The sequence below is a fragment of the Camellia sinensis genome, chromosome 5, assembly GCF_055761805.1.
Source record: "Camellia sinensis isolate YWXY chromosome 5, ASM5576180v1, whole genome shotgun sequence".
Classification (NCBI taxonomy): Eukaryota; Viridiplantae; Streptophyta; class Magnoliopsida; order Ericales; family Theaceae; genus Camellia; species Camellia sinensis.
In genome coordinates, this window is record NC_138965.1 from 110,519,468 (window position 1) to 110,535,163 (window position 15,696).

General features: G+C 34.1%; 1 protein-coding gene across 1 annotated transcript; it reads left to right on the plus strand.

Moving 5' to 3' along the window:
• Positions 1-1,405: 1,405 nt before the first annotated feature.
• On the plus strand, positions 1,406-4,940 carry LOC114256951 (SPX domain-containing protein 3). The gene is made up of 3 exons (XM_028196643.2): positions 1,406-1,976; positions 3,106-3,271; positions 4,327-4,940. The coding sequence occupies exons 1-3, from the start codon at positions 1,731-1,733 to the stop codon at positions 4,698-4,700; spliced, it is 786 nt and encodes a 261-aa protein (XP_028052444.2). The 5' UTR covers positions 1,406-1,730; the 3' UTR covers positions 4,701-4,940.
• Positions 4,941-15,696: the final 10,756 nt, after the last annotated feature.

The window sequence follows — 15,696 nt, forward strand, 5'->3', positions numbered from 1 at the left end:
TAAAGAAAGAAAGTATAATTTACCCAAAAAAAAAAAAAACAGAAAAAGAAGTCATTGTTTTAGTAGAGAACATGCTTTCAATCTCCAAGAACTAGAAATTCCCCCAAAAATAAGATATTCCCACATTTGGCGTCTTTGAAAAACCCAAGTCATTTCAATTTCAACAATGATAAGGAATTATAATTTTGGAGGTTTAAAGAGAGTTTTAGTGATGTGGTAATAGGAATAAAAAACAAAAATAAAAAAATAAAAATATAGATATACAAATCACTTTATATATAAACCCTACTCCTTATCACATCACCAAAATTTTCTTTAAAATTTTAAAATTAAAACTCTCAATCTTTATTCTTTTAATTTTCCATCAGTAAATTCTCAGTAGTTTCCAGGAATCATCCCTTCCCCAGAATCTCATTTCCCACTGTCCAATGCTTATCATTACATACCAGTAAACATTCACACGCGAATATAAACATTCATGATCACAAAATATTACATATAATTTTAAAAATTATTTATATAATTATTTGAAACTAATTCTATTAATATATAATAAATAATTTTTATATATATTTGATAGTAGTAAAATATTTTAATATTACATTAAAAAAAATTATATTATATTATAAATGGATTTATAATTATAAAATTACAAACTGAACCGTGAAGTATGATTTATTTATTTTAAAAATCAAAAATTAAAATCAAACTATAAAATTACTACCCCTCCCATTAGCCAATTGGGTTGTCAAGTTGGCCGAAGCTAAAACTCTCATACAAAAAAGTCAAATGTTTAAATCTCAATGAGTGAATAAATAATTAAATATTTCAGTATTCACCACTTCTTGGGACTACTCTTAAGATTTTTGTTGAATAATTATATGATATATATGAGACAAAATTACATCTATTCAATGAACTAGTCAAGACCAAGTCTACGCGAATTCGGTTCCTTTAAAATGATTTTTTCTAAATTAATTTTAGCAAAAAATTTTGTATGATTGAAATTTAATTTTACAAAAATTGAGGGAATAATATATTAATAGACGCTTTAAAAAAAAATCTCAACCTTATAAAAAATCGCTAAAAAAGATCTAGATTCAGATAGTGTTTGAAAATTTGCTAAAATAGTCGCCAGAAAAAAAAAAGACTATAAAAAATTAATCCATTTAATTTTACTTTTATTTATATAATTTTTCATAAAAAACTTTAAAAAATATTAAAAAAAATCAATTCCCAAACACGAACGCCCCTCAATCAGAGCCGAGATATTCAAAAAAAAAAAAAAAAAACAAAAAAACAAAACCCAATCCTCCTACCTCAACCAGAGCCGAGATATTCAAAACAAAAAAACAAAAAAACAAAAACAAAAAAACAAAACCCAACCCTCCTACTGCGGTACCACGCAATGGGGACACTAATTAGTCTATACAAAAAAGTCATTTGCTAGCCTGGTCTACGTGCGACTAATAGTAACCGAATATGCCGCGAATTCTCTTCGCCTTAACGGCTCTTTTATGCTTTTTTCCAACCGCCACTTCATCACGTTAAGCATATGCTCTCTAAATATTCTATCTCCTCCTTTTTAAACTCCCCCACACCTTATTTTCACTGCGTTCACTACTCACACCCACAACCACAAATCTTCATTCTTATTAATTAGGCTTTTTCCTTTCAACTTTTTCACTTCCAATTCTGGGTTTAGAGAGAGAATAAAGAAAAAGGGTTGGATGAAATTTGGGAAGAGATTGAAGCAACAAGTTCAAGAAACTTTGCCGGGATGGCACGACAAGTTTCTGTCCTACAAGGATTTGAAAAAGCTTGTGAGGTTAATTTCTTCGGCTCCTCCGATGATGAATGGATCGCTTGAGTTTGGGAAGGCTGAGGCTGAGTTCATGTACTTGTTGAACAATGAGATCGAGAAATTTAACTCTTTTTTTATGGAACAAGAGGAGGATTTCGTTATCGGCCATAAGGTTAGTTTTCTTATTCTTGTTTGTATTGAGTTTTTTTTATTGTGAATTGTAGTGGAATAAGGGGTTAGTGAGATCTAAATCTGATACTGGTTTGAAAATGGTATTGTTTTAGTTTGAACTCAGTCAAAGACCAACATTTCTGACCAAAATAGTTGGTTGGGTCAACTGAGTCAACTCAGTTGAAAATTAAGGGAATGTTAATGTTTTTTTTTTCAAAAATGCTTTAGACCACTAATTAGTGGTGGCTCTAATGATGTGGCAGTGGGTCCCACCCACTGCCACATGTGTTTTGTGCCTTGTTTTTTTTTTTTTTTTTTTTTTTCAATTGCCACCTCACTAGTGATGGTATTAGTGATGGTAAATTAGTGGTCTATAGCATTGCTCTTTTTTTTTTTGTTTTTTTGGTGGCTTTAATTATTGTAATTTGAAGGGAATTTTAAAGTTAAAGCTAACTGTTGGAAACTTGGCATATCCCATTTTAACATGTTGAAAAATATGGATCCCTATGTCCACTCCACAACAACATGATTATACCTTGTTTTTATTTTGTTGACTAGTCATGCAACTTTATTATAGAATGAACATATAATCATATGGTGTTATGAGAATATATGCTAAATAATTACTAGATGGTGATGAGATTAACGTAATAGACGTGACTTTTTTTTGGGGGTCACGAATTTCGTTAAATTACATCGAATATATGCATGAACGAATAAATTTAGGATTAAAGAATTATTTGACTACTAGTTGGTGATAAGATTAATGCATAGACATAACTTTTTTGGGGGGGAGGGTCACGAATTACATTAAATCACATCGAATTTAAGCATGAATGAATAAATTCAGGATTAGAGAATTATTTGATGTAAAGAATAATTCGGAATACCAGAATTATTCAACACAATGATGTGTACTGAAGTTATGGATAATGACAATATTTAACAAGAATTCTTAGAACTTTTAATTAAAAAGGAAAAAAAAAAAAAAAAGACATAAGTAACAATGATGATTATGACACTTGAGATAAAATGTTTATTGGGAATAAACATCAGTATGTGAAATTAAAATTGCATAGGTTATTTTAATGTGGTGAAAAAGATAAAAATTAATAATGTGTTGATTGCAGGAGTTGCAACAGAGGATTGAGAGAGTGACTGAGATTTGGGGACCAAATGGAAGTCAACCATTAGAGATGGATTACAAAGAGGAGATGGGTAAAATCAGAAAAGAGATTGTCAATTTCCATGGTGAAATGGTGCTTTTAATGAACTACAGCAATATTAACTACACAGGTACTCCTTGATGTTCAATTCTTCTCAAATTTGTGTTTTTGCGAACAAGAAATTCACTTCCATTTGAACTCAATTGACATTACATGTGTAAAAAAAAGACGGGTGTTCGATATACTTCAAGCTGAAGCAGTTTACCTAGTTGTTTTAATTATTACTTGTATTAGGAGCCTCTACGAATGATCACAAACACATGAGCAAGAATTATCCCATTATTTTCAGTTCTGAAGTTACGAGGCACTAGTTATGGTAGCCTTAGAGAGATTGAAGAAAAAGAGGAACTGTGTATTTTTCTGCAGAGTATTTCCTTCATTGTTGTGTAAAATGTATTCTCTATCTTTATATAGTCATCTACAGCCACCGTATCTTCTACAGATAAGATCCCTTCATTCAAATACATGGGTTTATCGAATAATCCATGTGGATACTTCATGCGTATTGGATCAGATCAAATCCGATCAAATTTTCAATAACATGGATGTATAAGTTATAACGTTTGTTTAGGCAGAAAAACATTTTTATTACTGAACATAGTTTCTAGAAAAGGTCTTTTGTAATAAAGGATTTTTGTATTTTATTGCAAACTTGAAAGTGGTGTGCTAGCAGTGGTTGCAACAGTCGCAGTAGTGGCAGCGATAGTAGCCTTGGGTTAGGGTGGTGTGGGTGGTTGTGGAGGCAGGGTGGTAAGGTGGCGGCATTGGCGAGTGATGGTGGTGACAATGGTGATGGCATTGAGAAGACCATAGTTATTAGAAAAATGTTCTCCGCCTTGAAAAAATAGAAAAGGGTTTCGTTTAAATTAATTCAGCTTTCATTGTTCATGGAAAAACTTTTTTTATTGACTATTTTTCTTGTCATATCCAAATCCAAAAAATATAAAAAAAAAAAAAAAAAATTTATGAAGCCTAAGATTGCATTGATATACTAATTGAACCAAATGGCAAAAATAGAAATTCAATTAGTAGTTCTAGTCACATTTCTTTGTTGAGTGTTATCACTATACAAAATTGTTAGACAATACAAAAAAAAAAAAAAAAATGAAATTTATTACTTTGCAGGGTTGGCCAAGATCTTGAAGAAATATGACAAGCGAACTGGTGGGTTGTTGCGCTCACCCTTCATTCAGAATGTGTTGCAACAACCTTTTTACACAACTGATCTCATATCAAAACTTGTCAAAGAATGTGAAAGCACCATCGATGCAATGTTCCCGGTGGTTGAAGAAGAAGAAAGAATAATCCGCAGAGAAAGAGAGGCGATTATGGTGTCGGGAGAAGGAGTTTTTAGGAATACAATTGCAGCTCTGCTGACTATGCAAGAGATTAGAAGAGGAAGCTCTACATACAGCCACTTCTCTCTACCGCCTCTCAACTTGCCGGATTTTGATTTCATCCAAGCCTTTCAACTCAATTCACCCATACCAATTCCCTAATATTAGAGAAATTATGATACATTCAATACATTTAACACGTATAGTTGGCTATAATTTTGTGTTCTTTGGGGATTGGCTAAATGCTACATAATACATGATGTATAAGAAATTAGGCCTACCGCTTCTTCCTTATTTTTATTTTATTTTTTTGTTGTATGCTAATTAGTATGTTGAAAGATGAGCTTCTCTTTTAGAATAAGAGACAGTTCTAATATTAATGGAAAAATTACAAATTTTCAATATTCTGGAATTAGCCTTTCTAAAATGGGATTATCTGAATCACATAAGGGGAAAAAAATGTTGAAGGTTTATTAATTGTTAAACAAATTGAATCACCAGAAGATATAGAGGTTTTAATTAGACCACTTAGGGGTAATGTTATATATGTAAGTTATGTTATTTGTGAGTTTGATTATCACAAATAGCATAACTCAATACTATAAGAGTCATAACTAAAAAAAAAATAAATTATAATAAAACATTACATGAGGTATAATGAAACAATTCTTGGACCATAAGTAAAATAATGTCATAATTAACAGAGATTGTAACTAAAGATGCATACTCAAAAATGTGCACCATAGATTTTCCTTCACTTTAGTGCAAAATTGAACATTTGTATAAATGTACAAAATCAGAAGATTTTACAAGATAATATGTCACTTTAGTTCCTGCCACTACTTCTGGCAACTAAACATTTGTATTTATTTGTTTGCATAATATTTACATATGCCAAAAAAAAAAAAAAAAAATACTCGTTATTTATATTTGTTGAACAAAAAACAAAAAATTAATTATTTTTATTCATCAAACGACACCTAAGATGTTGAAGACCTCATTTAATAGGTGAGTGTGGCATGATCTTTTGGGAGACAACTTCTTTTTGGTAAACAAAAATATTTTTCTCATTTAAATGGTTTACTCCCAAGTATGGGTCAAGTTTGGGGTTGATCCTTGCCACGAGACATTTTTAATTCACAAAAACCTAATAGTAATTGATAATTGAACCGAAGTAAGCCTAATAATTTTAATCACAAAAGCCTAATAATAGTTGATAATTGGATCAAAGTAGGAAAGTCACATAAGACTAATAAGCTTCTACTAGAGAATAGAGGGATTCTAATAGACGCAGGCCAGCCCTGGGCTAAGGCCTAGTGAGGCTTGTGCTTAGGGTCCCAAAAAGTAGGTAAAAAAAAAGATTCCCCAAATTCATTATCTTGTGTTATATCAAAAATTCAAAATGGCCCAATTTTGTTTAATTAATTTAGGCTATTTTAAAATGCCTCAAAAGTTCTATTTGGTTCAATTGATAAAAGGTCTAGTTAAAAAATATTTATAAGTGTTAGTTGTTAGTCCAATTAAAAAAATAAAATATAAAATATATGTATATGTCTATGAGGCCTATTTTTTTTCCTTATCTTTTTATGGCCCATTTGTGTGTTTTTTAGTGGTTTTTCAAATATTTTACGTAATTTTATTTATTTATTTTGTAAATACATCTAATTTAGATATACTTAAAAACTATAATATTTGTGTTTTTTTTTTTTAAAAAAAAGTTGCCAAATACAAAAAAATATTAAAAAAAACGAATTGTAAACTCAGATAATTATTTTTGAAAAATCCAAACCAAACAAGATTATTTTATTTTATTTTTTTATGAATATCTAAAAAGTCCTAAAAAATTATTTCACCTTAAACTCTCGAAAACTCAGGGCCGGCCCTGCATAGACGGCGCCATTGAAGCAACCACTCACAATCAACACAATATTGTCTGTTTTGAGTATCATGCCTTCATGGCTTTGTTCTCCCTTGATGAAAAGGCCTCCTGCTAGTTGAAGGAAATAATCAGCTTTATAAGGTGGGTCGTAAATGTCCCACGGAGCGATGTAGGACGCGCCCTACAAAGCCACCCTTTAGAGAGCAAAAGAATTTTTTTTAAGGATCCAAGAAAAAAAGAGTCCATTCTTAGAGAGCAAAAGTATAATATACCCATTTATGCGTTGTGCGATCTCTACAAATCCTAGCCCATTGCCCCTTTTTTCGGTGGGTTTGAATTTTCGCCCTTTCTTGGATAACAAAACAACAATCAAATTTCTTTTATAGTACCCCAGCTAAGAGGCTAAGGCCTACTTTTATAAGGCCAAGCCCAATCTATACAGTGGGCCTTCCCTATGTTGGTCCACCATTTACTTAGGGATAATTACCCGTATATTGACTTAAGACTTATTTGGAAATGGGGTGATTGTTGCGGGTATATGGGCCCATTTTAGGGTTCGTTTCAATAATTTGAACTGTTTATGTGATGTTTTAAAATTTTTTTTTGGAACATTATAAAATTTAAATAACAAATAACTTGCTAAATAAAAATTTTAACGACTAATTAAGAAAATTTAGATTTTTACATAGTCAAAGCTTAACAACTAAATTACGAGTCTACATACAATATTACAATAACTTTATAACATATGTAATTACTAATACCAAGGATAATAAAATTTTATTTCGATAGAGTCTTGATTTTAAGTTAGCCAAGGTTCAGTATTAGCAGCAGCTCCAAATTCAGCCTCAGTCCCTTCTTCGACATTATCTGGCATGAAATGCCAAGGCAACAAAAATATATGCCATGAGTTTTGCAACACAGTAAGAAAATGTAACCAACCTACCATTCTTTTTAAGAGAAAATAATCATATCATGACAATTAAAATAATAGTAAAATTCAATAGCATGATAAATGTAACCACCATTATAATAATTTTGACAATTTTAATAATTTAGGTGATACTCAAAATCTCACCAAAGAGATTTAACTTACCAACCACTAAGAATGGCAACGATTAATTTGAAACCCCTCATTAGTCAAATATTCAAATGTTACCAACCGTAACTACCAGGGATGCCCACGCCCGAAATTATATACCCAAGTAGTGGCATCCGTGGTCTGCCCCAAGGAAACGGTCTGCTAGGTGTACGTAACCTCCCTGTGTGCCACCTGCACATCCACCCTTATTCCAAAACCGAATACCGAAAAGGGTTCAAATAAGTCCCGTGCCATCTTAGGGTTTCGCGATACAATTTACGTGATAATTCTCAAAACCAAGGCTCACCTTGAACAATCGGGTATTAACTGTTAACCCTTAATTTTGTACACTCTTTAAAACCAGGACTCACCCTAAACAACTAGTATTAACCGTCAATTGTTAACTTTGTATATGCCGTTAATCATTTCAGTTAGTTTTGATATTAATCACAAATAATTTTAATTTTTAATTACAAATAATGTTATACCAACTCATTAAAATTTTCAACATAAAATATTACACATGTCACACAATAATAAATAATTGTACAAAATTTAAATAAACAATTATTTAAACCATGGTATGAAATGATAATTTAGATACCAATAAATCATAATTACACACATGCATGGATTTTTAATCTACAAGATTAGACTAGCACAATATTAAATTTTTAGTCCAAATAAAAAATTGAAGAGGTAATTTTTGATTCCTCCTTAATTTGCCAAAATTTTCATAATGTATATCTTGCAAATAAAATTATAAATAAATTACTTATACAACTCTAAAATTCATATAAATCTACAGAATACTCAATAAACATGTTATGGTCATTTTTCAGAAAGCATTTTTCAAAAATAAATTATAAATAATTCTTAAAATTTTCAAGAAAGTTTATGACACATATTTATCACATTTTCTTGAATTAATTCCTTACTTAAATTTATAAATCAATGCCATAATATAAAAATTTATTATGAAACTAGACTTCTCAAATTTCATTTTTTGTTTAGAAATTACTAGATTTGGTTTAATATAAAATTTTTAATGATTTTTCAAACACATAGTAAAATCTGCCTATAGCTCCAGATTTGATTAAAAATCTGTATAAATTCGTACAAAACTCCATAATTGTTCAAACAATTCATGGATGAACTAAACATCATTATAAACAACTTTGTAGAAGAAATCATCTTCAAATTTTGAGTATAAAATTTTCTAAAAATTCGTACAAATTTTCTGACAAATTCAAGGACCAAATAAATTCTTCAATTCTCTCTTTAATGGTATAAACTACACATGCAAGCCTATTTCCACACAAATACCATGACTTTAAGATTATCAATATCTTCAAATATTTGGTATACACATCACAAAATTTACATACATGTATATAAAAATTTCTATTTATAAATTAGTCATTTTATCATCTGGAAATTTCAACAATGGCAAAATTTCTATCTAGAAACTCCTACACTTACATGCAAACAAACATGTAGCAAACTTGCCATCGAAAATCTGCTATTTTTTTTTTTGTTGTTGTGTATTTGTGTGAGTTACTTAAAATTGATACATTAAAATTTTTAACTAAGTTATTTAGTAAGAATAATTATCATGTTGAATCCTAATTAAATAATTTATAAACAATAAATGTTGAATACCCACAAAATTATTATGCTTAATAATGTCTTTGTTAATGATTGAATTGGGTTAATTTAGAACTAACTTTTACACTATTATATATTTTAGATAGACTCTGAATAAAATTAATTAATTAATTTATTTATTTATTTTCTTTTAAGAATAATTAAATGTGGGTTTTCACAATCTACCCTCCTAAAAAAAAATTCGTCCTCGAAATTAATTCGTACCTTTAGACTCGAAAAGTTGAGGGTAATTGGCACGTATCATATCTTCTCGTTCCCACGTTGATTCTTCCGTCCCACGATGTCTCAAGAGAACTCGAACCAACGGTATAGTTTTACCTCGTAATTCTTTCTCGCGACGATCTAAAATTTTGACAGGTTTCTCTTCAAATGTCACATCCTCATCAAGATTAATTTCCTCCCAATTGATGATGTGAGAAGGGTGTGGCTTGTACTTCCGTAGCATAGAGACGTGGAAAACATTATGTACTCCAGTCAATTGAGGTGGTAGAACCAAACGGTACGCCACCTCTCCTATTTTGTCCAAAATTTCGAAAGGCCCAATGAAGCGAGGTGATAGCTTTCCCTTCTTTCCGAAACGAACAACTCCTCAACGAGGTTTTATTTTCAGAAATACATGATCTCCAACTTGAAATGCTAAAGGTCTTCTCCTTTGATCTGCATAACTTTTCTGCCTACTTTGAGCGGTCTCAAGTCTGTCTTATTAATTTCACTTTTTTGGTAGTTTCTTGAACCAACTCTGGCCCTAAAAGAGGCGCTTCTCCGAATTTTGTCCAACATATTGGTGATCGACAAGGCCGTCCGTACAAAGCTTCATACGGTGCCATACCAATACTTACTTGAAAACTGTTATTGTAAGAGAATTCAACTAGTGGTAAGTGTCTCTCCCAACTACCCTTAAAGTCCATGACACAAGCTCGAAGCATGTTTTCTAAAGTCTGAATTGTTCTTTCTAATTGATCATCAGTTTAAGGGTGAAAAGCTGTACTAAAACACAACTCTGTACCCATAGCTTTCTGCAGACTTTGCCAGAATTGTGACGTAAAACGAGAATCACGATCTGACACCATTGAGAATGGTACTCCGTGCAACCTAATGATTTCTCAAATAAACAGTCGACTTAATGATTCGAGTGTGTCTGCTGGTCCTATTGGTAGGAAATGTGCCGTCTTAGTTAACCGATCAACCACAACCCAAATGGCACCATGGCTTTGTGGCGACCGAGGTAATCCTGTTACAAAATCCATTGTTACGTGTTCCCAAGGGCTTCTGATGTTCTGTCTTCACTTGTTGACATGTCAAGCACTTAGATACGAATTGAGCAACGTCCTTCTTCATTCCACTCCACCAATATTGTCACTTGAGATCATGGTACATCTTGTTTCCTCCCGGATGAACTGTAAAAATCGAATAGTGAAATTCTTTAAGTACTTCTTCTCTTAATTGTTCGTTGTTCAACACAAAAATTCTACCTAAATACCTTAAACCACCATCTTGATGGAGCTGTGAAGATTCCCCGGACATTACTTGTGCCTTGATAAAGTCGGTCTCTTGATCAAGTCTTTGGGCTTCCAACACTTTGGTAAGAAGTTGGGGTGTTGTAACTATTGTAAACAACCTACCATTCCCATTCTGAGTCTCTGGTTATAACTTAAACTCATTCACGGTGCTTACCATTTTCCATTCTTTAATTGATATGTTGGCTACAATCTCTCTTTTCTTTCGACTTAGTGCATCTGCTACAACATTAGCCTTCCCGGGATGATAAGACAAAGTGAATTGGTAATCTTCAAGGTACTTCATCCAGCGTCTCTGCCTCATGTTCAAATCTCTTTGTGTGAACAAGTACTTCAAGCTTTTGTGATTGGTAAATATTTCAAACTTTTCGCCATAAAGGTCATGTCGCCAAGTCTTAAGTGCATAGACTACAGCCGCCAACTCCAGATCGTGAGTAGGATAATTTTTCCCATGATTCTTCAATTGTCTTGATCCATAGGCTACTACCTTCCCGTTTTGCATTAACACACTACCTAACCCTTCTTTAGAGGCGTCACAATATACCATGTAACCGATGTCACGTTCGGGTATGATTAGTATAGGAGTGCTCGTCAGTCTTTTTTTGAGTTCTTGAAACGACTGCTCGCAAGTTTCGTTCCATTCAAACTTTACTCCTTTTTGTGTTAGGCGTGTCATTGGCTTGGCTAATTTGGAGAAATCTTGAATGAATCTCCTATAATAACTTGCTAAGCCCAAGAAACTACAAATCTCAAATGTATTCATAGGTTGTTTCCATCCTATTATTACTTCTACTTTAGCAAGATCCACTGATATTCCTGATTCAGACACAACATGGCCTAAGAATTTTACTTACTTCAACCAAAATTCACATTTGCTAGCTTTAGCATACAATCGGTTCTCCCTTAGAACTTGCAAAATGGTTCTCAGATGTTGCTCGTGATCTTCTTCAGATCGTGAGTATATCAAAATGTCGTCAATGAATACCACCATAAATTGGTCCAAATAAGGTGTAAAAATTTTGTTCATTAAACTCATGAATACCCCAGGCGCATTCGTCAAACCAAATGGCATTACCATAAACTCATAGTGGCCATAACGGGTTCGAAACGCAGTTTTGGGTATATTTTCTTCTTTGACACGAAGTTGGTGATATCTCGACCTAAGGTCAATTTTGAAAAAACATTTTGAACCTCTTAATTGGTCGAACAAGTCATCGATTCTTGGTAGTGGATATCGATTTTTAATGGGGACTCGATTTAGTTTTCGATAATCGATGCACAATCTTAAGGTTCCATCCTTCTTCTTTGCGAATAATGCTGGCGCTCCCCAGGGGAACGTACTTGGTCTGATAAACTTCTTACTCAACAGTTCTTGCAACTGCTACTTCAATTCTCAAAATTCAGTTGGCGCCATACGATGTGGTGCTATTGAAATTGGTGAAGTCCCAGGTTGAAGCTCGATCGTGAAATCTATGTCTCGTTTTGGGGGTAATCCTGGTAATTCGTTAGGAAAAACGTCAGCGTACTCGCACACCACATGGGGTAATCCTGGATCCTTTCGATTTTAATCTTCCAAAATTAAGCTTGCCAACCATCCAGTCAGTTGATCATGCCACCGCGACTTGCGACACGTCGGAGTTAGAGAATCTTGTCTATTTCCTTTAAATTAAACTTTCGTACTATTAAGGGAGGATGCTGTCACTGTCTTACGGTAACAATCAATAATGACTCGATGAACCGACAACTAGTCCATTCCTAAGATGACGTCAAAATCAGATATCTCCATAACTCTTAGATCACAGATCAAATATGAATCGGAGATTCCTAGTTCACAAGATTTACATACTAGATTTACTCAGGTTTGACCTCCTAAGGCTAAAGCAACACTTATAGCTATCTCTAACGTTTCGGATTCCAAACCCGAACTTGACACACATGCAGTGGATATAAAAGAATGCGAAGCTCTGGAATCAAACAATACTTTAACCCAAGAATTCATAAGGGTTAACATACCTTGAATTACTAATGGGTTACCAATATCTTCTTCTCCTCAGAGAGCATACATTCTTCCTACTGCCTGTTGGTTAGTCCCTCTTGGTTTCTTTCCATTTCCAGCTCCTTGTGGTTATGTTCTCGGTCAGCCTACATTCCTAGAGGCTTGTGGCTGCCCCTTGTTGGTCTGAGTATTTTGAGTAGGCTTAGAACCTTTCCCTGGCTGGCATTTGTTGTATTGTTGTGCCCTTCGCTGATCCATAAAATACTCCCCACCTTGAGGACACTCACTTCGACGATGCCCCTGCTAACCATATCTGAAACATTTTCCTTTCCACTCATTCACAAAGTTTCCTCCCTGCTGGTTTCCTCTATTCTGCCTTTGTTGCTGCTGCAACCCTCCAGCATAAGGTGCTGGTGCTAGTGCAGGATGGTTTCTTGTGTTGCGGACTAGACCTCCTCCGCGCAGTTGATTATTGTTCCTTGATTGCTGATCTCGAATGCGTTCAGAATCTGCTAATTCTCGTTCCACAATTAAAGCTCGATCCACCATTTGAGCATAGGTGGAAAGGTGCACTATGGTCAATCTTTCCCTAATGTCTGTGTCCAAACCCCATTCAAATCGTCTAACCTTATCCTCTTTATTTGCTACTATAGCTGAAGCGTACCGTGAGAGGGCTTCAAAACGGTTCGCATATTGAGTGACTGACATTTTTCCTTGTTTCAGTTGAAGGAACTCTTGAATCATTTCTTGTCTTAGTGAGTTAGGAAAATACTTTTCCATGAATAAGTCTTCGAATTGTCTCCAAATGAATGTCTCTACTTGTCGAGTACTTCTGATCATTTCCCACCAATGATCTGTTTCCCCTTCCATTTGAAATGCTGCCATAGTCACTCTATCTTGCTCATTTCGCACGTCAGAAGTATCTAGCAACTTCTTAATTTGTGTTAACCAAGCTTCAGCTTCATAGGGGTTTGATCCACCAAGGAATTTGTGGGATGTAGTTTTTCAAATTTTGCTATCATTTCAGATTTGCTTTGATCTTGGATTTGGGGTGGTATATTACCTACCCTATCAGCAATTGCGCGTATAATTCAAGCGACATCACCATCAGACACTTCATCACCATTACCGTTGTTACTATTTCTTGTTCGTCCTGCCATTCTGCATGATGGGATTTTTAGTAATTTGTGATTTATTCATTTATTTATTATTATTATTATTATTATTATTATTATTATTATTATATTTATGCGTAAGGATAGTAAAAAAAAGAAACTTCATTAGTTAGATTAGAGAAGCTACAACCAGCAAAATACAAGTAAAACAAAGGGAAAGATAAAATAAAATACTACGGGCAAAAGATAGCCCCTACAATCCAAGTTAACTCCTACACTCACAATTCTAAACTAGGAAATTTTACATGTAAGCATACAAAATAATCGGTTAGCCTAGTTTATAATTCCTTTAAGGCCTCTTAAAATAGCCAAGGAAAGTCTCTTCTCACAAGGGCTTCCGGCTCCCATGTGGCTTGGAAAAGCCCCATGAATCGCCACAGCACCCTCATGAAGACAGCAGTTTCATACACACAATGCCCTAGCACCTGCACCGGCTCCTCCCGATAGATCCTCTAGTCCTTGAAGTCCACTGACCCATCTCTCCTCACAATTCTGCGTGGGTGGGGCATGATATACTGAAGGCTCCAAATGTCAAAAAGGTTGCCCACCCTATCGGTGAAACCATCCGGGAAAGGGCCTAGCTGATATAACTAGGGAGTCTCTTGCCTCAAAATTTGGATAGGTCCAATGTAGGTACCCACCTAACTCTTTGATTTCCAAGCACAACCTCCTAGGGCATAAATTCTGATATTACAAATGAGCCAATCTGCAGCCCATTTCGAACATCCCAATTCTCAAACATGGCTCCTACTTCTCCGGTGCTCTCATCAGTATTGCCTTCTATAGACTCATTTTCAGTGTTAGACTCAATCACAATTATCTCAATTGGGTTGCTCATTGGTGCAATCTCTTCAGGGTCAGATTCAGGCTCAGACTCAGGTTTAGGCTCAAGCTCAGGCTCAGGTTCGTAATCTTTTACTAGTGCAATTTCTTCAGGGTCAGACTTAGGCTCATAGTCCTCTACAGGCGACTTCACTTTTTCGCTTGGGTCAGACTCTATGTCATAGTTTCCCACCGAACTTTCATCTGACCCTGGCATCCTACAATTAAAAATGTTCTAACTTAGTTAAGTCACTGAAAATTATAAGTTAACATAAGGCTTTCTTAAACGTAAAAATATATATATATATATATATATATATATATATATATATATATAATTGCTACCCATGGCCCAAAGGTTCGAATCTAAGCTCTGATACCAAACTGTGACGCCCAAAATTTTTTTTTTTAGAACATCATAAAATTTAAATAACAAATAACTTGCTAAATAAAAATTTTAACGACTAATTAGGGAAATTTAGATTTTTACATAGTCAAAGCTTAACAACTAAATTACGAGTCCACATACAATATTACAACAACTTTATAACATATGTAATTACTAATACCAAGGATAATTGTAGACACCCCATTTTTGAGCGTCCTTAATACTTAGATGTTCTTGCAGGTACATCCAGTGACAAGTGTGATTGCTCGTCGAACGCTCGAATGCTGCGACGGAACGCCACAGGTTTGAGTTTTCTAAACCCTGCATCAGTTCTGTCTCATTTTTGGACCATGTGTTGGTCCTTTCAGCATGCTTCTTGAGGTGCATTGCCGGCCACCTTTTGGCACTACCGACCATGCATTTAGGCCTGCCGGCCATTGATGAGGCCTGACGGCCATCAATGAGCTACTGGCCACCAATGCGTCAGTAGATATTTTGCAGATATTTTGACAGCTGCTTGCACAGATTGGCCCATCTGCATGCACGTGGATGGCTGGATTTGTTTGAAGGCTTCTTGTATCCTCTATATATACAAGTCATCCTCATGCATGGAGGAGGTTACAAATTTTGTG